Raw genomic sequence first — 22793 nt, forward strand, 5'->3', positions numbered from 1 at the left:
GGTATAGTGGCCTTCCTGCTCTTGTCAGTGCTCAGGGCCTTGGAAGACGCCGGCCTCCTATGCGGGGAATGTCCGCGCCTTCCTTTTGGCTGCGCAGAGGAGGATGAGCGGTGCTGGGGCCTAGCCTTTCGGTGTTTAGCCAGTGCTGGGTCTCTCGACGGCTCCAGGGCACTACGCACTGAGGAAGCTGGAGCTGACGTCGGGCGCTCCGGGCCTGGGGGCTGCAATGCGGCCTCCATCAACAACTGCTGCAAACGGAAGTCTTTTTCTTTCTTTGTTCTTGGCTTGAACGCCTTGCAAATCTTACACCGCTCAGTTTGACGCTCTTCCCCCAGGCAACGTAGACACGAGTCGTGGGGGTCACTAACTGGCATAGGCTTGCGGCACGTGGCACAAGCCTTAAACCCGTGGGCCTGCGGCATGTCCCGCAGCTTGGGGCGGTGCTGGAAGCCTTCAAGCACCTAATCACTTAAGTGTCCACAACAAAGGTCTGCTAACTAACTGATAACAGCTATCCAACTCTGAGAAAGGCTAAGGGACTGCTCTCATACGAGAGAGAGAGGGGTTGTTCCAACGCTGCCACGGACAGTAAGAAGGAACTGGAGCACTCAGGGGGCCCCCCGCCGGGAGCCGCTAAGGGGAAAAAAGTTTCCGACGCTTGTGCACACAGCGCGCGCACACCTAATGTGGAATGGATGTGAACAAGCACTCGAAGAACAGTTGCTTCTTTAGACTTGACTTTTTGTTTGCCACTTTAATTCTGTTGGTTTCTGAAGGAAAACAAGGTGCAGCTCTCATTTACAAATTCCAGGTGTTTGGGTAATAAATGTCTTTGTAGTTTCCCTGGCCTCACACTTTCATTCATTAATGTATGCAAAGCAACACCACATTGTGACTGTGGACTTTCCACAGTAATACTGACACACAAAAACCAAAACATCATGTAATTATTGTATTGTCTACTTTTCATCCATTTCTGTTTAACTTTATTAAAACCATGATCTTCAGACAAACATTTGCTACATGTAGGCTTAGAACTTGGTAAAAATCATTCCATGAGGAAGATAAGATGCCCCTGTCTATCCCTCAGCCCCTTTCCCCCCATCCATATGTGCTGATGAAGTTGCTGACAGCAGTGGAAGCCTGTCTTTGCCTTCTGCTCCAGCAGGGCCTTTATAGCTGAGAGACTTCCTGATGAACACTTTCCCCAGCAGAAATGGAGGGCAAAGAGGTTCACAGTCTGGCAGCAGTAGCTGCATAAGACACAGGCCCATAGATAAGATGCAGGTGATTTTTAGGCCTAGTTTAATAATCTCTTAATTAGAAAAACAAAAGCAGGCATATCAATTAAAATCTTTTTCCAAACATTTGTGGCTCCCCCATGAATTCTTTGTGGTTTCCCAAAGAAGCCACGGCTCACACTTTGGGAAGCACTGCACTAGGTGACCTAATAGAGTTTTCTGTAAAATCTCTGAGATAGTCAAATTTTAATCTCTATTAAAAAACAACAAATTATAGTATCTTTACATGGGAAGGAGTCTATTAAAAACGTATATTACCTGACTGTCCAGTCAATTTCTTTTCCCACTTAGTTAAAAAACAACAAACCACCAGCCTCTTAAAAAATTAATTGCATCTGAATTATCACAATGGAGTAGTTTTCACACACATCAGTCACTTCTAATCATGATTTCACAGAATCAAGTACTAGAGACCAAAGCGAAATGGACAAGCATTATGTAGGTTAAATTTTCTGTTGCATGTTCTGCTTCTTTGCTCACATAAATACCTATCCTATCCCAACCAATTAAAATTCACAAAGATAAAGAGCAATTATTAAACTTAATGCTAACCAACTTAATTTACCAAGACCTAAAGTGGACGTGGAATCAGTCATCTGTTCGCTGTGCAACAAAATATGGACGGAGGAGAAAGTGCCGGAAGAATGGACCCTCGTATCATAATCAAGTTACCAAAGAAAAGTAATCAAAACAATTGTTCAAACTGGAGGGGAGTAACACTTCTATCTGTCACAGGAAAAGAATTAGCAGCAGTCCTCCTGAACAGAATGAAAGGAAAGATGGATACCATCGTACCTGAACAATCTGGATTTAGACAAGGGAGATCGTGCACAGATGCTATTTTCACCGAGACGGATTACTGAGAACACAACTGAATTCCAAGGCAGTCTTGCCATCAATTCTGTGGACTTTCAAAAGGCATTGATAGAGTAAACAGAGAAACAATGCGGAAAATTGTGGAACAATATGGAATTCCAACAAAACTAACATTATGCAGGCATTCTATGCCAACTCAAAATGCTGCATTAAAATGGAAAATGGATTGAGTAAGCTATTCAGCATCAAAACAGGTGTAAGGCAGGGGTATGTCCTGTCTCCTTTTTTGTTTATGCTAGTCATTGACTATGTGTTAAAACAATGCGACAGTAGTACATATGGCCTAAAATGGAACAATTCAAGGCTATCTGATCTAGACTTTGCTGACGACATCTCTCTTATCAGTGAAGATGCCAATGGACTACAAAAATGCACAAACCAAGTAAATGAAGTAATGGAGAAGATGGGTTTGAAATACAATGCAAAGAAATGTAAAGTCATGTTAATGGGGACTATAGGGACAGAAATCAAAATTGAAGAAGAGAAACTAGAGAAAGTGGACAATGTTACGTATCTTGGAAATACCATCAGCCAAGATGGTACTAGTTCCAAGGGAAGAAGAAGAAGAAGAAGAAGAAGAATTGGGAAGGCAAACGCTGCATTTGGAAGACTCAAAAACATCTGGCAACTCAAAAACGTCTCCCTCAAGACAAAACTGAACGTATACAAAGCAATTGTTATTGCCATCACAACATACAGCAGTGAGACATGGCAACTTACCAAGAAAGATATGCAAAAGCTGGATACATTTCATCACAAACGTCTGAGAAGAATATTGGGAATAACATATAGAGATAGGAAGACAAATGAAGAAGTCAGAAAAATTACTGAACAAGGCACCCTCTCACAAATAATCTACAAAAGACGACAGTAGTTGGGACGTGTGCTGAGAATGAAAAAAGAACGCTTACCAAATACCGCCCTTGAATGAAAGCCAGAAAACACAAGAAGAAAGAGAGGAAGGCCGCAAATAACATGGAAATGAACAGTTCTGAATGACACCAAGCACCTCAACATGAAATGGGAAGATTTGGAGAGAAGGGCAGTTGACAGGCAAGGATGGCAAATGTGGGTAGCCCAATGTGCAGCAAAACACGGGATGGACTAAGGTAAGGTAAAGTGGACACAAGCTTGGATTTTTGCAGGCTGCTTTCATTTTATATTATTGGAAATAATAATATAAAAATCTTTTAAAAATAAAACAAAAGATTTCTTGTTTTATAACCAGATAGTTCAAAACTGAAAAAAAAAAACCAACAAACCTTTCATTTACCTCTTTTTGCAAGATTTCCTCTCGCGTTTGTGAAACTGCAAGGGCCTCTTGATCTCTGTGCAGCTCATTAACTTTTTCTTGTAGATGTCTTATTAAGATCTAAGGAAATATTTTAAATATTCCTCATTAACACTGACAGATTTTAAAACCTTCAAAGTAATACATAAAATCAATTCTTGAATCTTAGAATTAAAATATATGAAAGCATTTCTTGAATCTTAATATTAATAGTAATTGTATTGTACAAAAGCCAATAGTTATGCAGTTAATTGGTTGTGTACTGGATTTGAATTTAAAATATTTCCATCATATCATATCTTTATGCCCTGTATATTCTCTGCATTTTTATTAAGTAATATACATATATTTGTTGAGAATGTCATATTCTTTTAGAAATGGGACTTATTTTAAAAATATTGAATTTCTAAGTCATCACAAATTTTGACCATTTTCTGTTAAAGTCATAGTTAATAACTCTTAACATTCATTAGGACAATAGGTGTATAACTGTTTTATTTTACTTCTTGTCTTGAAATTTTGCTATTTAGTTCAGCTACTTTAGAAGCAGAATGTTCCACTGCATGCTGACAAAGAATTTTCTCTACTTCTCTCCGATGGGATGCTCTTAGAGCTGCAATGTATTCTGCTGTATCTTCCTTTGTCCTGTAAAAGAAAGCTATAAATATAGCTGTTCCCCAAAATTGTAGCAACAAAATTATATATGCCTATACATTTAAAATAATTAAATTATAGGCCCCATAACTTCAAAATTCCTTCATTTCTTAGAAGTTACAAAGATTGTATATGCAAACACCATGTGTGTGCAATTACTCCAACTGCACCCACAACTTTGGTAACTGTATATGAAATTATGCATGTGTCTAATTTTGAAGATTTGGGCCATAAATATTAGTATTACACTATTAGATGAAAAGACAAAGATATCCATGCTCCAACAATTTATATTAAATAAGCTTGTTCTTACTCAAAGCCATAACAAATTCTAGATTTATTAAAAAGCACTCATCTGGACCTGCCTGAGGGCTTAATAGCAGTGCTATACTACATAGAAGTCCTCTTCTCATCGTATTGTTCCTAAATGAGGGTAAGGACTCCCATGAGGGAAGCACACTTTGCCTCACATTCTCGTCCATTCAAAAGCATCAATTTTATCCAGTCATCTATGACCAGAAAGATGCCAATTAACGTCAATTTAGGTGGCAATTTTTGTGACACGTATACACTTGACTATGAATATGTGTAGAGAAACCACCAGCTAAGTTAGACGGTAGCATGAGAAGGTAGCAGCTTTTAGGTCATTACTAATGTGAGCTGGATTCATACATGTGATCTATTTGTCAAAAGGCACTGTATCATTACTGATCTCCCACCAAGACTCCAATGTTTTAATAAATGCATGAGATGACTGTTTTACCTTCGTATGTTACTTTCTGAATAAGCCAGTGTTGCCTGAGACTTCACTCTCTGCTGGCTCATTTCTAGAGACAGTCTTTCTAGCTCATCTTTTAACCTTGCATTTTCTTGCAGAACTTCTGAAATATGGGAATCAGCAAAGTTATGTGGCTGGTATATTTTATCATCAAGAGTGTCTGGGAAGGGTTCATTGGTACTGGCATTCCTTTTACTTGTTGCTAAAATATCCTTTTTCAAAATTTCTGTAGACTTTTCCTTATTGTCAGTTTTGTCACTTGAGTTATGGTTTGACAACATCGTCCTTCTCTCTTTTTGAAGTCTCTCCACAGTTTTTGTTAGGTCCTGTATCTCTCTGCTTTTGGTGATTAATTCTTGATTTAGTCTTACCAACCTGGCTTTAGCATGAGCTTGTTCCACTTGGTATTCTATTGATTGTAAGTCTTCATCATCTCTTTCACATTTTTTGAGTTCTAACTGGGAGTTTTGATTTTTAAGATTTTCAATTTCTGTTTGAAGATTTTTTACTGTGATCTGATGGTTCTCCTTTACACTACGAAGTTCTTGCTCAATTGCTGTAAAACTGGCTTTGCTGTCGTGCAGTTTTTGTGGTTCATTCATCAATTTATAGGCAAGGAGTTCTTCAAGCTCTACAAGTCTTTGCTCATACTGAAGCTGGGAAAAAACAGCAATTTACAGAGTTGCATATCTATTACTCCCTCTTTTTTGTATAAATTAAGGGATTAAGCACCTTAAGTAAATGTTTAACACATTATATATAACAAAACCAGTAATATTTACAACAACACTATAAATTAGGTAGTTCAGAAAGCAGCCTCATGAATGTAATAACTCATTAAGACTACCTGCAACAAAAAAGCACAGTATATCAGCAAACTAAGGAACTATTTTTAGTAAAGATAGATGGGCACCTTATAACAGTTAGAAAGAGAATAAATAATTAAAGCCAATTATTAGGAAAATGAGTGTTTCCCATTGTATTATTGTGCTGGATTATTCTATTCAACTATCAGTCTGAACAGACAAATTAACATTCCATTCTCAGTTTAACATTAAGAACACATTGGCTCACTAAGAAATTCAGAGCATTTCATATTTTTGTTAAACATAGCATTTTAACTGTTGCTAGTTTCCACTTTGCAAATATTTAATAGTTTGTGATGGGACTGCCCACTGCCATATCCTTAGGGACCCATATCATGGACAAGAATGTACAAACAGAACAAAAAGATGATCCTTGCCATCCGGGTGTGTATGGAGCAATCAAGATCATTAAACCCTTGTCTCTCTTGAGCTCTGTCAGGACATTCTGTTTCAGAGGTACTAGTAGCTAGATATACAAGGAAGCTCTCTCTCAGTTGGATGGAGAAGGCAAACCTTAGCAACGTATTTTCTTCTCCTGGTGTCACAAGCAGAAGGCTGATAATTTCTCATTCAGGTGAGTGCTAAGGTTTACTCAAAAGGAGTCTATCTCCAGCTGATTCAGTCTTTCCATGTTCTCCTTCCCTGCTAGGTAAGCAGTGACCAAAATAGGTCTTGTGGAACAAAGCCCACTGCCATACCAGCAGGACTTCCCAACACAGGATTTCAGAAATGGTGCCAAGATCCTGGCAGAAGTATAAGTTTTCCTGGGCAATGGCAACCTAACACCTACTTTTCATGCTGCAAATCAGGGCCCAGGACAGTTTCTGCAAGAATCCCCAGTCCACGAATCCCCAACTTAACAATTCTCTGTCCTGGACATCCATGAAGAAAAAGGTGGGGGCACGGATTCTGACTCAACATGCAGAAGAGACTGCAATTTGTAAGTGGACTATGCCACTGCTGCCTGCACACTTATTTCACTTGTGTGTGCAGCTCAGTATGGGTGCACCTCCGCTCTGTATCCTGTAGGACCAAGTCCCCTTCCTCTATTTATGAAAAGTTTTTTAAGACAACCCAAGCAATCTCTCCTGCAAGTTTAATTCCTCCTCTGTCAGTTTCAAAATGCTTTTACATAACTATATTTTAAATGCACAAAGCTTTGGAATTTCTGGCCCCAAAATATTCCCCAAATGTTATCTTTTCCTTCGATTTGCAATGCTAATACTTAGAGACAGATACCCTTACATTCAGTAGAACCTCTCTTCACTACCTGTGGAATAAACTGCCACTCAATGTAAGGGCCTGATGCTGATAGCCTTAAGTTAGTTACCTTTATTTTTTGAAACTGTTGTTCCATAGCACGTAGACTTTTTTTAGCTTCATCATCTTTCCCCTCAAGTTCTGTTTCTAACTTTTTTATTCTTCTTTCCAGGAAATCAATTGTATTGGATTTAGCCGAAATGTCGCCACCTCCCTCAGATGCTGCAGCAGCAGCATATATCAAAGCAGGCAAAGAATTTGGATGCCTTCTTTTTAAAATTGCTTCCATTTCTTTAATCTGTCAAAAAAAAATATAACTCGTTAAATAGAGATTTGATAAACAAATATTGTGGTTTTCACTGTCAATAAGAACATAAGAATGGCCATAGTAGAACAGACCCATGGTCCATTTTGCCCGAGTATCTTCCAACAATGGCCAGTGCCAAATGCTTCAGAGGGAATGAACAGAAAGGTACAATTATTGAGTGATCCATCCCCTGTCATCCAGTCCCAGTTTAGGTGCACTCAGAGCATGGAGTTGCATCCCTGACCATGTTGGCTAATAGCTATCGATGGCCCTATCCTCCATGAACTTATCTAATTCTTTTTTGAACCCAGTAATACATTTGGCCTTCACAACATCCCTTGGTAATGAATCGCACAGGGTGACTTTGCATTGTGTGAAGTAGTACTTCCTTATATTTGTTTTCAACCTGATGCCTATTAATTTCATTGGGTGTCCACCTGGTTCTTGTATTATTTGAGGAGGTAAATAACACTTCCTTATTCACTTTCTCCACATCACTCATGATTTTATAAACCTCAATCATATCCCCCTTTTGTCAACTCTTTTCTAAACTGAACAGTACCAGTCTTTTAAATCTCTCTTTGTATGGAGGCTGTTCCATACCATTTTTGTTGCCCTTCTCTGTACTTTTTCCAGTTCTAACATATCTTTTTTGATGGGGTGACCAGAACTGCAAGCAGTATTCAACTAGTGGGCATACCATGGATTTCTATATTATATATTTTCTATCTTTTTATCTATCCCTTGTCTAATGGTTTCTAAGAGGAGGTTTCTTATATGTGGCTGGCGTTCTTTGAGATGTGTGCTCCCTATCTGAATTCCACTGAGGGTTATACACATGTGTCTGGAGCTGGACATTTTGAAAGTAGTAGTGTCTATTGGTCCACGCATGCGCCCTTGCTCCACATCATGGTTTCATGTGAGGCAAGTAAGGGCAGGGTGTGGTGTGATTCACCACCACAAATCAAATAGATCCGCAGTAAAGGGGAAGGAGGGTGGGACTGCAATACAGATAGGGACCACATATCTTGAAGAAACTTCAATTACAGGTATGTAGCCTCCTCCTGTTCTTCTTTGAGTGATGACACCTATTGTATTCCACTGAGGTTGATTAACAAGCAGTACCTAGTTAGGAGAAGGGTGAGAGGAAGATGATGGAACTGTGCGATATTGGATTTGACTTCCAACTTTTAAAGGAAGTCTTTTTGTATCAAACTGCCTCTTTTGCTCTGTTTAGTCATGGTGGCATTTTTTGGTCCTCTTACTGTTATTTTAAATTTGAGGTATACATTTAGTTTGAGCCTCTGTTATGGAGTTTTTAAAAAGTTTCCATGCTGCTTGCAGGCATTTCAATCTTGTGACTGTGCCTTTTAATTTCCATTTAACTAGCTTCCTCATTTTTGTGGAAATTTTTTTTTGAAGTTAAAATGCTACTGTGGTGGGTTTCCCTTTTTGAAGTTAAATGCTACTGTGGTGGGTTTCTTTGGTTTTCTCCACCTTACAATGATGTTAAATTTAATTACATTATGGTTGCTATTACAGTGCTGTTCAGCTAGATTCACCTCTTGGACCAGATCCAGTGTGCCATTTCAGATTAAAACAAGGATTGCCTCTCGCTTTGGGGATTCCAGGACTAGTGGCTCCAAGAAACATTCATTAATGAATGAATGCGAAACCCATGGGTGTGAAGTTCTATGTCTATTGTAAGACTCTGCCCTCAAGTCCTCCTTGGGTGTTTACTAACATGAATATTTAGACCCCTAGAGACAGTGAAACTTCCCTACCTCCCTCAGAGTCTGACAAAAGTGTATCGTCCTTCTGGAGAGAAGGAACTGTGCCATCTGGTGTGCCTGGACTGCCCTCAAACTGTGCTCTGGATGAAGTGTTGATATACTTGGTTCTGGTACAGGAGCAGTGGTTGGTACTTGGGATTAAGCTCCTTCACGAAGCCTAATAGAGGCGTGTCCGATACCAAACAGACCAGTAGGTCTTTTGACATCACACAGGACTTTGGTACAGAATACAGTGGTACTGAAGACAGATGAGTAGATAACATTGGTACCAGGGTAGACAATGGTACTGGGGTCCTTGTTGCTGAGAGGTTGGGACAGCATACCCATTTTGGGCCTTGGGCTACTCTGTCTGAGGCTTGAGAAGATTTATGGCTTGACCTAGAACTCATTGCCCTCTGTCCCGAGATTTTACCAGGCAAGGACGATGGATCTTTAGGAGTAGGAACTTCAGGTCCACATGTGGAGCACTTTTAGATGATGAGTGCTCAGAGGTTTATGCCACAGGCATCCCAGGATCTGAAGAGGGATGCATTATACTCTTCAAAAGGAACATTTTCCAACAAGGCTTCTTCGCTTTCTGGGTTCTCCTAGAACAGAGGTGGGCAAACTACGGTCCGCGGGCCCGTCCTGCCCGGTCCCTGAGCTCCCGGACGGGGAGGCTAATCCCCAGCCCCTACCCCGCTGTCCTCCCTCCCCCGCAGCCACGCCCTGCGTGGGCAGCACAGCTTTCCAATAAGCCTGTCCTGCTGCTCTGAATGGTGTGGTAAGGGGGCAGGGAGGATAGGGTAAGGGGCAGGAGGTCCCGGGGGGCAGTCAGGGGACACTTGGATGGGGCGGAGGCAGTCAGGAGACAGGGAGGGTTCGATAAGCGGTGGTGTCCCGGACGGGTCGAGGGGTCCCAGGGGAGTGAGGGAGACAGGGAGGGGGGTTGGATGGGGGGGGCAGTTAGGGATGGGGGTCCATGGAGGGGGCGGTCAGGGGACAAAGAGTGGGGGGGAATGGATGGATCAGGGGTCCCAGATGGCATGTCAGGGGGCGGGGGTGTGGATAGGAGGCGGGACAGTGAGCAGGTGGGCAGTTAGGGGCAAGGGGTCCCGGGAGGGGGCAGTCAGGGGACAAGAAGCGGGGGGGTTGGATGGGTCGGGAGTTCTGATGGGGCAGTCAGGGGGCGGGAAGTGGGAGGCACAGCCTTCCCCACCCAGCCCTCCATACAGTTTCGCAACCCCGATGTGGCCCTCAGGCCAAAAAGTTTGCCCACCCCGTCCTAGAAATGGATTTACAGAAGGCACATCCCTCTCTTTCTAATGTGCCCCTCACCCAAACACAACAAGTATTTGGTATGCAAGCAACTGAATCATTGAGAAAGTTTGGCCTTACAAAAAGAGCAATTATTAAAGCCTGGAGATGTATGTTCAGTCACAGGGCATTGTCATCACTAAAAAGTTTACTTGGGTCATCAGCACCTCGGTCTGAGCAACCAAGTTAGCCCAGCCTAGCTGTGAACAGCCACCCTAAAGCCATATCTGAATTACTGTGTCCTCACTGGTGCTTCACTCACTCAGGTAAGTTGCTCTGACTTCTGGAGGCATATTCCATTGTTCTTTGTACTTCAGTAAACTGAGCTACTCTCAGATTCTCTCTCAGTGAATTGTGGGAGAACTTGTCTATCCTCTGGGCACAAAGGGGGGATTCTGAGAAGGCACTAGAGGAGTATCAGCACTTGAGTGATCTAGCTGGTGTCCTCACTACAAAGTGGGCAGCTTCTCAGACCAAGTGAAAGCAGCACACAAGCTCTACCTCAGTGGTTCTCAACCAGGGGTACACATACCCCTGGGGGCACGCAAAGGTCTTCCAGTGGGTACATCAACTCATCTCGACATTTGCCTAGTTTAGAACAGGCTACATGAAAAGAACTAGTGAAGTCGGAAGCACCTGGCATTGGCCACTGCCGGAAGACAGGATACTGGACTAGATGGACCATTGGTCTCAAGTCAGTACACACTAAAATTTCATAGTCAATGACTAGTTTATACTGCTCTATATACTATACACTGAAATGCAAGTACCATATTTTTATATTCCAACTGATTTCTTTTATAATTATATGGTAAAAATGAGAATAATTCATTTTTTCAGTAATAATGTGTTGTGACACTTTTGTATTTTTATGTCTGATTTTGTAAGCAATTAGTTTTTAAGTTAAGTGAAACTTGGGGTATGCAAGATAAATCAGACTTCTGAAAGAAATACAGTAGTCTGAAAAGGTTGAGAGCCACTTCTAGCCTATTCCCCTATCTAGGCCAGACCGATTGGGTTTAAAGCACCACCAAATGCAGGTAAATGTATTTTGTGTGTGGACAGAAAGGGATAACACAGAAGTAAGAACCTAAAGGCATGTCTGCATTAGCGAGCTTATAGCTGTACCAATGCAGCTGTGCCACCGTAAGATCACTTGTGTAGCCGGCGGGAGAGAGCTCTCCTGTTGACATAATAAAACCACCTCCACGAGCAGTGGTAGCTGTGTTGGTGGGAGAGCTTCTCCCACTGACATAGCGCTGTCCACACCAGCGCTTCTGTTAGTGTAACGTATGTCACTGGGGAGGGGGTGTTATTTTTTCACACCCCTGAGCAACATAAGTTTTACCAACAAAAGTGGTAGTGTAGACATGGCCTAAGTTAACTCTGCAGTGAAGAGATAGTCTTGGTACCAGGATAAGCCACTAACCCTGAGGCAAAAAACAAACAACCAAGTTTCCTTCTAAAGGGAAGAAAGGAAACTCTATACAAAATCTCTAACATTAATGGTTAACTACTAAGTACCTAACTATCTATAACTAACTGTTTACATAAGAAAAGGTCACATGAACACTGCAAATTCCAAATTGTAGCCAGAGAAGGAATTGCCAAAGTTGGGCTCAGCCCTACCCTTAATGCCTTTGGTTAGCATGAGGACCCACAGGGTACAAAGAGTGGCCACCAGCAGGCACTACAGGACACTGGTTGCATGTACACCATCAGTGGAATGTATACAGAGAAGCATTTGAAGGAAAACATTTCACAGAGTTATTTATGTGAAGGCATTGCCACCAGTGTACTTTCAACCCTTAACATTTGTATCTAGAGAAAAATGCTATAGGATAAATTTTCATTAAAAAAATATAATTACACTTCTGTGATCAACAGTCAGACATTGACCATCTCAAAAAGCAGTTTCCTGGATTTTGAATTAAAAATCTCTTATTTCTTACTTTATTACCATTCGTTTAAAAAAGATGAAGGTGGCAATTTGCTGGGGGATGATTTGTAAAGAGGACACAATGTTTAAAAAGATACAGAAGCACATGCGCAAGCAGGCACGCACCACAACCCCAATGCAAGAACAGGGATTTATTTTCGATTTTGAAATAGTCAGACAGGACTCATTAGCTGCATTGTGGGTTTAGTAGTTTGATTTAAACAATCTTTTTTTAAGATGCCCTTTGATTTAAATGGGTTATTCTTATACTCAGATTATTTTAGATAGAGAAGGACACTACTTCAATGCACCCTCCATTTGCTTTTTGATACTTTGAAATTTCAGGGCGATATAAAACAAAATATTCATGACTTTCTGGGCTCTTTCCCCTTTTCCCTCCCATCCTATTTACCAACTAATTTGATTCTACCATGATCTCAATGTTAGTCATATGATATCCAAATCACTCTCCAAGCAACAGACTAATGCCAGTATTACTTCACTGTAGGCCCCAGCACATTCATCCTGGATGTGAGGGGAAGAAAATATTCAAACAAAGTCTTTAGACATGGAAATAAGAATTCAGAAGTGTACTGATAAAGTAAGTTGCTGCTTGAAATACTATCACTTTTAGGGTTTGTCCCAGCATGAGAACAATTTCTCATAAATGAATTAATATTTGTAATGTCAAGATAAGACAGTTCCATGAGGACAAAAAATGTTTATTTTATCATGGGACTTTTCCAATACTGCAAAGTTTAATCTCGATAGTTCTGCCAAGATCTCTCAACAGCAGTTAGCATTACTGTATTTTTCACAAGCTATGAAACACTGAGAAAAGTAATGTTATTACATACTTGTCGCTCAAGATCTTGAATTTTTTTTGCATCTGCTGCTCTGTCCTTTAAACGTTTCTTCTGTTGCCCAGACTGATTCCCAGCTTCAGTTCTGAGATTATCAACCTATCCAACATATTCAGTGGTACATTACAAAAAGTATATGCAACAGGTTCACTTCATTCGCACAGTTGAAAATATTTTAAAATTATTAAAAATTTAAAATATTTTAAATTATTTCAAATTAACTATAATGAAAGAGCTCCATATTTGAACAGGACTAGTGCAGAAGTCTATCCTAGTTTTCAGTATAGTTTGTCTGATAGAAGTCTATGAACTATGGGCTATGGCCTCTTTGTGCCAGATGGGGTAATGGAACTGTAACCAAGCTGCAGAGATCTAGCAGAGAATTCCCTGGAAGTCCTGGGAGCAAATCTTTGCCAGGTCTGTGCCCTGAGCCTCTTCCCCCCCACTCTCTTGACATGCAGGGGAGGGGGTGGTATGCGGAGGTGGTATGGTAGAGCTAAGCTATGATGTCTTCCACTGACGTATGATCAGTTAAGGGCACAATTTAAGCATTCACAACTTTGCATTCAGTGATGCAATTTAGAGATGCCCAGCAGCAGCTCTAAATTATGTCTAAGATGGGCTGGCTCTGAGGTTCAGGGAGTCCGAACGAGACGTGCCCCTTTCTCCCCATCACCAAGAAAAGCTCTGTCACAGGAGAAAATTTGGCCATCAAGGTTCAAGTCTAATATCTGGAGCTTCCAGCGAATATTAATATTCCAATGCATTGCTAGAGAAATATTGGACCGTTAAATGAACACACATTCCCATTATCTACTGCATCAATGGTGGATGTTATTTTAAAAACGTGGGTAATAATAATGCTTCGGTGTAAAGGTTAACCTTTGATGCACAAAACTGTTCACCCAAATGAGAGCAATCTTACCGTGTTTCCCAAATGTTTGAAAATGAGCCTACTTTGAGGAAAATTAAACCAATGACAGCTCCTCCCCACCTACCATGTGTTGTTAAAGGCCTACATATATCTTACTTTGCAACCTCCTCCCCCACTTTAGGATGTTTATAATACAATACTTCCTCTGTTTTCTACATGCATTCATGAGCAGGGAAATAGTATCACTGGCATCTGAATTAGCATCCATTGATATAAATGGGGCAGTTCACACTCACAGATATTGCTTCAGGCTCTCTGCATTGGTTTTACTTGTTTCATGTTTTGAAAGGTTTTCTTTTCAACCATTACAGGTAGAGACTTTTCTTTCAAGAAAATAAAGCTTCCTCTGACTCTGGAGAATGATTGAGAAGCCTGTCCATGTCCCCTACAGCTATTTCCTTCAGCCTCTGAGGCATGCATGCCACGCACTTTGGGTAACACTGCTTTAACTACTACAGTATGGTATGTTTTTCAAATGTTAGTATAATAATGTAACTCCTATCTGGTAGTCTTAGTCAATATATTTGCATGGCCTAAAGAACTATTAATTTAGAATTATTTCCAGAAATGCCATTGAAGTGTCAAATGCAAATAAAAACAGTTTTAAGCTCTCATACATCTAAATCCTCCATTTCACACACAATAAATGTACATTCTCCATATCAGGCCCTCAGTATTTAAATAAAAGATTTTGACATATTCCAATACTGCACTTAGAATATGATAGATAACATATACTGAAAAACCAAGTTGTATTCTATGGACACTATTTCTATAAATACTAATTCACAAAAATAAACCTTGAACTGTTGTGATCACCTGTAGTTTCAATTTCTCAATTTCTTCTTTTGCATCTTTAAGACGACTTGCATCTCTGTCCAAAAGCTCCTGATTTTCTGCATACCATTGAAGTCTCTTTTTCAAAAGACTGATTTCCTGTTTGTATGATTCTTCTATAATCTTTATCTCATAAGATTTTTCACCTAGAAGGCAAAAATACTTGATTTAATATACTCCTCTTAGAAATCTTCAACAAAGCTTTCTCAGATATATTTCAGGCACTTTGCCACTACTTTTTCTTTACTAAAATTTAAAGGTGCGACTCAAATTAAGTTTTCAAATATAAAGGTTTTTGAAATGCTCTTATATCACATTTATTTAAGCCCTTCTGTATTACAAATAATTAAGTGTTATATACATTTATTTAGTGAAACTCAGGTAAAGAGCAATTATCCAATTATTAACTGGAATGAGAGCCTCCACAAATGAGTACTTTACCTGAAGTAGAATCAATTTGGGCTCTTGCCAAATCTCTTTCTCTCCTCATTTGTCCCAAATCTACTTCAAGAGCTTGTTTGTCTTGCTTAAGCCGTTTTATCTCTTCCAGCAATTTGGCTTCTTCCTTCTTAATATTCACAGAAAACATGTAAAGAAAAATAAACCAACAGAACATACGTTTTCTACAAAAAAAAAGTAACTGGTGTTTTTCCATCATAAGATGAATCACAGCTGCTGCACTGGTCCCTTAGCAGCTGATGTGATTGTCTACATTGGATAGTATCCTTTCTACGATACAGTGCAGGAAGACTATATGAGGTTAGTCATGCAATAGAGCCTGAATCTGAGGTCTCTTATAACATAACAGGCTCTTATTAGTCTTAGAAGCCAAACAATCCAGATTCAGTCTGTAAGTAGACCACAGTTAAAGAAAAAACTTTTTTTAGTCTCAGCACAATGGCAAAAAATATGAGTTTACATATATCAAGTACATAAACCCATTCCCAAACTTCAGTCTAGTTCATTTGCATCAGCAAGCACTAACCTTTAGCCTTACTCCGGCTATGCCTTCTTGGAGACCCTTCAAACCAACAATTTGCTTCTAGGTCTCCTGCTTTCCCAAGTCCAAAGGGAAACGAATGAGAAGGATGGTTTCTCAGAAATCCACATGCCTCCTTGTGAGATCTATGAACACTTGCTGGCTGGATATGGTTCTTTCTACAACCTACTGGTTTTCTTCCAAGATGCCAGGTCTTTCCCTTTGAGTGCGATGTGACCTCACACTCTGACCACCCAACAGAGAGACTTGTTCCCTCTCCTTTGCTTTGAGAAAGTGACAATCTTCCTGCCTCAGCTTCTCCATATTTAAAATGGGAGATCTGCCCTCATTCCAGTATACTGACGATTATACGAATAGCATGGGAGACATGGATTTTATTCAGATAATGGGGAGTTTGGATAATCGAGAGAGCAGGGAGCCTTGCTCACTCCCTCCCATGACAGCAGGGCTGCAGAGGGCTCCCTGTGCTGCTCCTTCTTGATTATTGCAGGCACAAGATGCCCCGGTGCAGGGGAGAAGAGGGGCATAGTAGTCCTGGGAGAGCACAGCAGGGAACCCCAGCTGGAACTAGGCTCTGCCCTGTCAGGACCACAGCTGTCCTTTGGCTGTACAGGGAGCCCTCTGCAGCTCTGCTGTCATGGCCCCACTCCCATGACAGCAGGACTACAGAGGGCTTCCTGCGCTGCTGCAGGAGTTATTTAGTAGAAGGATGGCCTCCCTTCTGGCCAGGTGTCTGCTCTATTGGTGGACAAGGAAAGGATAAAGCAAAGGTTCAAATAATAGGGTTTTGGAAAATCCAGAGGGTATCCTGTATCTGTAAATTTATCTTCTCAGGAATGACGTCTTTGGCTGTCTATCACAAGAGCAAAATCTTCCCTTGCAGAATACAGAAACAGTTCAAAACTCTGAACTGGCAAAGGCACCCACCCTCCCGCTATCATCTAGAACCTAACTGAAAAACACTCCTTAAACACTACACTAAACTTGCCTGAGACTAGCATGTATTCTTTATCGGTGTCTCAACAAAATGTGCACCTGTAAATGTCTGCATACCACCTTGCTGGCTGCCATCATTCTCAGAGAACATTTCAGGATAACCACTGAAGCACCCACAGAGATGATAATGGCTAAAGGCATCTTTGGAGGCTAGTTTTGTGCGTTCAATTGATTATTCATTCATGCTATTTTCAAGTATTAAAGCAAGACAGGTTTTTAATAAAGACTATAAAATGGTACATTATTTTAGCATAAAGAAATATGCTACAAAATTTCCAATTTTACTTTACACAATAAGTCTATGGTATCAATGGCTATATTTATTCTACATGGAGATATTAATATTTAAACAGGTATACAATTCTGGAACACAAAATCCACTTACCTGTGCTACTCGAAGTTCTGAAATCAGTTCTGTGAAACTCTGGTTTCTTGTTGGTTTAGAATCCTGCTCTAACTGTGACAGGAAGTTATTTTTATCCATCTGTTCTCTAATGTAACAATGACAAAAGAGAACATTATGCAGTTTGGTGATCTTACGTAGCTTTCTGCTTCATTAACACATTCAGAGGTTTCCCTATGAAAGGATCATGTCTACAAATTCTGGCAAATATTTCTTTTAAATCATTAAAAAAAGAATAAGCACTGAAATACATAAGTAAAACAAAGCCCAAAATTACTCCTGGGATATCAGACACCAATCCATCCATCTTCATAAACGCTAACTTGATGATTGTGATGCTGTGTATAAGAAAGATGACTGTTTGTATCATTGTTGTCAGATGTCAATGGAAAAGTTAAGATTTGCTAAGTATGATTATCTTGTTTACATGCATGTATCATTATTGTATCTGAAGTTAGGAAGATCGGCTATGTACTTATGTCTTACACAGGTGTTGTATTCCTGGGTGACACCCCTCAGACAGAATTTACATTAGGGCTAGACAGCTGTGTGTGATGGCCTCGCAAGGACACTCTGCTCTTACAATGGACTATTGAAAAAACTCATCCTGTCCAGATGGCTCTTCTGGAGGATGCCTCAGATGGCAAGGAGTCAATGGCCGCCACCCCAGCGTTTAAGTAAAAAAGGTTAAGGGCATGTGATATGCTCATATGATCCTGGGCTGCATCTTGGACCAGTAACTTTCAACATACAGGTGCTGTGGGCTTTGTTTGGGACTTCCATGCACATGGCAAAACAAATAAAAGACCTCTGATATATCCCTGTGTTGCCTCTTTCCTGCTTTAATTCTCTGGACTGTGGATTTACAACTAAAAGGAGCATTTTGAACTATGGACTGAGGACCTTCCAATCTTTTGGGAGTTACCAGAGAGACTTTACATGCCAGCAGTCTATTCCATCACTGCTGAAAACCTGATATAAGGACTTGGCAATCATTTGTATGTATATGATTTATTAACTATTTATAACTCTCTTCTTTTCTTTTATTAATAAGCCTTTAGTTAGTTTACTAAGGATTGGCAACAGCATGATATTTGGGTAAGATCTGAGATTCATACTGACCTGGGATATGTCTCTCATCCATTGGGATTAGGAAGAACTTCACATATGATGAAATGGGGTTTCAATAACCTCTCACTATATTAGATTGGATTGACTGGATGGGAGCCAAGGGCTGGAATGCCTAGGGGACTATGTTTGGCTTCTGGATAATTAGGTGTGGTACTGAAGAAGTTCTTTTGTTACTGGCTTGGTGAATCTAACTATAGAGTAAACCACTAGTTTTGGGGGGACGGTCTGGCCTATTTCTTGCAGTCTGCCCTGACTGTGGCATTCTCAGTGTGGCCCATCCCAGGCACCAGTCACAATGATAATTGCAAAGATTTTAGATAAAACAAAAGAAGACAACAAGTCATTATTTGATCAAAATCAGTAAAGGTGATATCTACCCCCTTTCCTGCACAAGCCACTATGTCTACATTGCAATTAAAAAAAACAAAACAAAACACCACTGCAGTGGTGAGTCTCAGAGCCCGGGTCTACAGACTTGGGCTCATACTAAATAAAGCCATATAGATGTTCCCACCTGGGTTGGAGCTCAGGTTCTGAAATCCACCCCTCCTCCCAAGTTTCAGAGCCTGAGCTCCAACTGAAGCATGAATGCCTACACAGTTATTGGTAGCACTGCAGCATGAACCCATGTCTGTAGACCTGGACTCGCTGACGTGGATTTTTTTGGCAGCGTAGATAGACCCATAAACTCCAAATAAGCAACCTTTGCTTAGGAAAACCACATGCAAGTCTGGGGATAGAATCTCCTCCCCACGAATTAAGCTCAGCTGTGAGCTCTATACAAAGATTTGTAAATACTGGATTTGCATGGTTGCTGACCCTCTATGCTGTTACAGACACAGATCCCAGTTTTACAGAGGGGGAGATTCCCCCTATATAACCACTGCTCAGTCACTCACAACCTCAGCATGGTGATTCCTCTGTACTGGGGTCTTCCATGACCTGAGCTGCTTGGTGAATTTCATCTTATGAGAATACTTATGTATAATAATAACCAAACATTTTAACATGGCAGATAAAATTATACTACCAAAAGCCATGCTCTCGCCCAGGCCTTCATTTAATTCTGTGGCCCATTCTGTGTATGAACAAACATTCAATCTTGAGATTTAGAATACAACCATCTAAGCTACAAGCCCTATTTACTCCAATAGGTCTCTAACAGAAAAGGGAAGGCTAAGAACTAAATTTGGACACTTCTTCCACCCTTCCCAATTTCAATGGAATAGGAGCTCACCAGTCACCTATCACCATCTATGACAAAACAAACAACAGGATATCTGACAGGCTTGTTAGATCTGCTCTTATGGTTCTGCTTACTGAAGGCTTGTCTACATGGTGAGTTAGTCTGTGATAAGCTAGTGCAGACTAACTGGCCTGTGTGGACCCTGGTGTGCACTAGAAGTTCCCTCGTGCATGTTAATGTTGTCCCGTTTCAGACAGTATTATGTTAATGCACAGTAGGGAATTTTAAGTGCACAACTGCAAGGTCCACATGGGCCAGTTAGTGCACAAAATACTAGTGAAGACAAATGTGTATCCCACTAGTGCAGACTAGCACACAAGCCCTCAAACTAACTCTGAATTTACGCGTCTTTAAAGGCTAGACGTTTAAACATACTCACCTTAAGGACGCTAACTCAGATGTTAAATGCTGATTTTCCTTAAACATCCGTTCCTCATTTTTCTTGTTTTGTATCTGGAGTTCTTTCATTTGCTTGTATAACCTTTCATTTTCCTAAGACAAAAAAGACAAACTTAACCTGCATTCATTTATTAATAATAATTTTATCTGGCTCAACAGCATTTTTACTGTAATCTACATGTGTACTTTGCTTCTATCACATTCTTAATACTTAGATTTCATAAAACAAATACTCTATTACCTCATTCATAGAGCACAGACTAAGTATAAATGACAGTAATTTATAAAAAATAATAGACAATAATAGGTCATATAATTGTAATCACTGAATACTCAAACATAGGCAAACATATTTATGTCGGATGAGACTTTGATGTTTATAATAATTTGTTTTTAGAGCACGTCTGAATATCAAACACTTTTTTATGCAGCATGCTAAACTAAATTTAGCACACTTTTACTTTGGATTGTATCGAGCGTCCATGCTGATAACACTCATTAAAAAATGAGTTAATTAAATTTGTAATTGAACTCCTTCGGAGAGAATTGCACGTCTCCTGCTCTGTTTTACCCACATTCTGCCAAATATTTCTTTTTATAGCAGTCTTGGATAATGACCCAGCATATGCTGTTCGTTTTAAGGACACTTTCACTACGGATTTGACAAAAGGCAAAGAAGGTACCAATGTGAGATTTCTAAAGACAGCTACAGCACTCGACCCAAGACTTTCAGAATCTGAAGTGCCTTACAAAATCTGAGAGCATGCTTTCAGAAGTCCTAAAAGAGCAACACACTGATGTGGAAACTACAGAACCCGAACCACCAAAAAAGAAAATCAACCTTCTGTTGGTGGCATCTGACTCGGATGATGAAAATGAACATGTGCTGGTCCGCACTGCTCTGGATCATTACCAAGCAGAACCGTCATCAGCATGGACGCATGTCCTCTGGAATGGTGGTTGAAGCATGAAAGGACATAGGAATCTTTAACGCATCTGGCACATAAATATCTTATGACACCAGCTACAACGGTGTCATGCGAAAGCCTGTTCTCACTTTCAGGTGACATAATAAACAAGAAGTAGGCAGCATAATCTTCTACAAATGTAAACAAACTTGTATGTCTGAATAATTGTCTGAACAACAAATAGGACTAAGTGGACTTGTAGGGTCTAAAATTTTACATTGTTTTGTTTTTGAGTGCAGTTATGTAACAAAAAATAAAATCTACATTTGTAAGTTGCACTTTCATGATAAAGAGATTGCACTACAGTACTTGTATGAGGTGAACTGAAAAATACTATTTCTTTTGGTTTTTTACAGATTACAATATTTGTAATCAAAAATAAATATAAAGAGAGCACTGTACATTTTGTATTCTGTGTTGTAATTGAAATCAATATATTTGAAAATGTAGAAAACATCCAAAAATATTTAAATAAATAATATTCTATTACTGTTTAACAGAGTGATTAATCATGATTAATTTTTTTAACTGCTTAACAGCCCTAGTTCTGAGTCATACCCAATCCCAGAACAAAAGTTTCAAGCTCTGTTCTCTAAGTTTTCTACTTTTCTACCAGTGCAGTCAAAGACACAAGTTGTACCTCTGGGCTGAGAAGAAGATGGAGAGATGATGCAGATGCATGCTAACAGAGCCAAGCTTACCTCCACAAGCCTAGTTTTTCTTGGGAAAACTAGTTTTCCACATGTTTTGGGGACAGAAATGTTGATTCTTTATTGGCCAAACTGTATTTTATTTGTTAAAGTTTTCAGCTCACAGGTCATATTCTTTTAATGCCAGGTAACACTATACAACTTGGGAAGAGCTTACTTAAAACTAGAGAAATATAAGCTTTTTTGAAATGTGTGTAATTTATTCATGCCCTTCAGAGCTACACCTCTACTGCTTTTTAGAAAAAGATATCTCCCTTAAGTAGAATAGCAGCAACTAGTCAAGGATTTCAACTAGGAAAGTTTCATTCTCAGAAGAATGAGTTTAATAATTCATAGGTTTTCCATTTGCAAAAGGCCCAAGTAAGACAGCTTTTGACATTTTGAAGAAGTAAAGGAAACCCCAGAAAATTTTATTTGGTAACAATTCAACTAAGTGTTTTTAAGTTAAACACAGATGCATCTTGTATGTGGAGAAGCGCAGAAGCACTTAACCTCAACTATGGATACAATGACCATGGCAGATGGGAGCCTAACTTCCTTATGTGCTTTAGAAAATCCCACCCTAATGTTACAAAAACAACAAATAGTTTATCTGATCTTTTTGTTTTTACAGCTAACCAGAGTTCATACCACCACATTAAAATATCACTCTACCTGCTGATAACCGTGAAGAAGGTTCTCTTGATCTTGAATTTCCTTTTGGATTTGCTTTAACTTTTCTTCAGTGACAGCCTCTGTTGCCCCAAGGTGAAGCCATTTCTTTTCTTTGCTCAGCTCTTCCATACTATTTACCTTTCAAAATATACAAAGCACACAAAATGTCAATAAAACAATTGTTAGACAAAGTTCTCTGGAGAAAGCTTTGCACTAAGTTAGATGGCATCTATTTTCCTTTTTATTAACACACACACACACGGAAACAGAGTACTCTGAGCCTTCAAAAAT

At 39.9% G+C, this 22793-nt stretch overlaps 1 protein-coding gene across 4 annotated transcripts in view; it reads right to left on the reverse strand.

Annotated features, from left to right (window-relative positions):
* The window catches only part of CEP162 (centrosomal protein 162), a 95099-nt gene that overhangs the window by 26808 nt on the left and 45498 nt on the right, over positions 1-22793 (reverse strand). For 2 of the 4 annotated variants that reach the window (XM_074948048.1, XM_074948047.1), the window contains exons 16-25: positions 22503-22640; positions 20151-20263; positions 17377-17482; positions 15437-15563; positions 14978-15141; positions 13219-13323; positions 7097-7324; positions 4886-5556; positions 3972-4113; positions 3451-3549 (exon numbers count right to left, since the gene is read on the reverse strand). In XM_074948048.1, the coding sequence (XP_074804149.1) occupies positions 3451-3549; positions 3972-4113; positions 4886-5556; positions 7097-7324; positions 13219-13323; positions 14978-15141; positions 15437-15563; positions 17377-17482; positions 20151-20263; positions 22503-22640 (1893 nt within the window). The remainder of the gene's footprint in view (positions 1-3450; positions 3550-3971; positions 4114-4885; positions 5557-7096; positions 7325-13218; positions 13324-14977; positions 15142-15436; positions 15564-17376; positions 17483-20150; positions 20264-22502; positions 22641-22793) is intronic. The other 2 variants (XM_074948050.1, XM_074948049.1) reach the window with 2 other exon arrangements.

The sequence above is a fragment of the Natator depressus genome, chromosome 3 (genome assembly GCF_965152275.1).
Source record: "Natator depressus isolate rNatDep1 chromosome 3, rNatDep2.hap1, whole genome shotgun sequence".
In the NCBI taxonomy this organism is placed as follows: Eukaryota; Metazoa; Chordata; order Testudines; family Cheloniidae; genus Natator; species Natator depressus.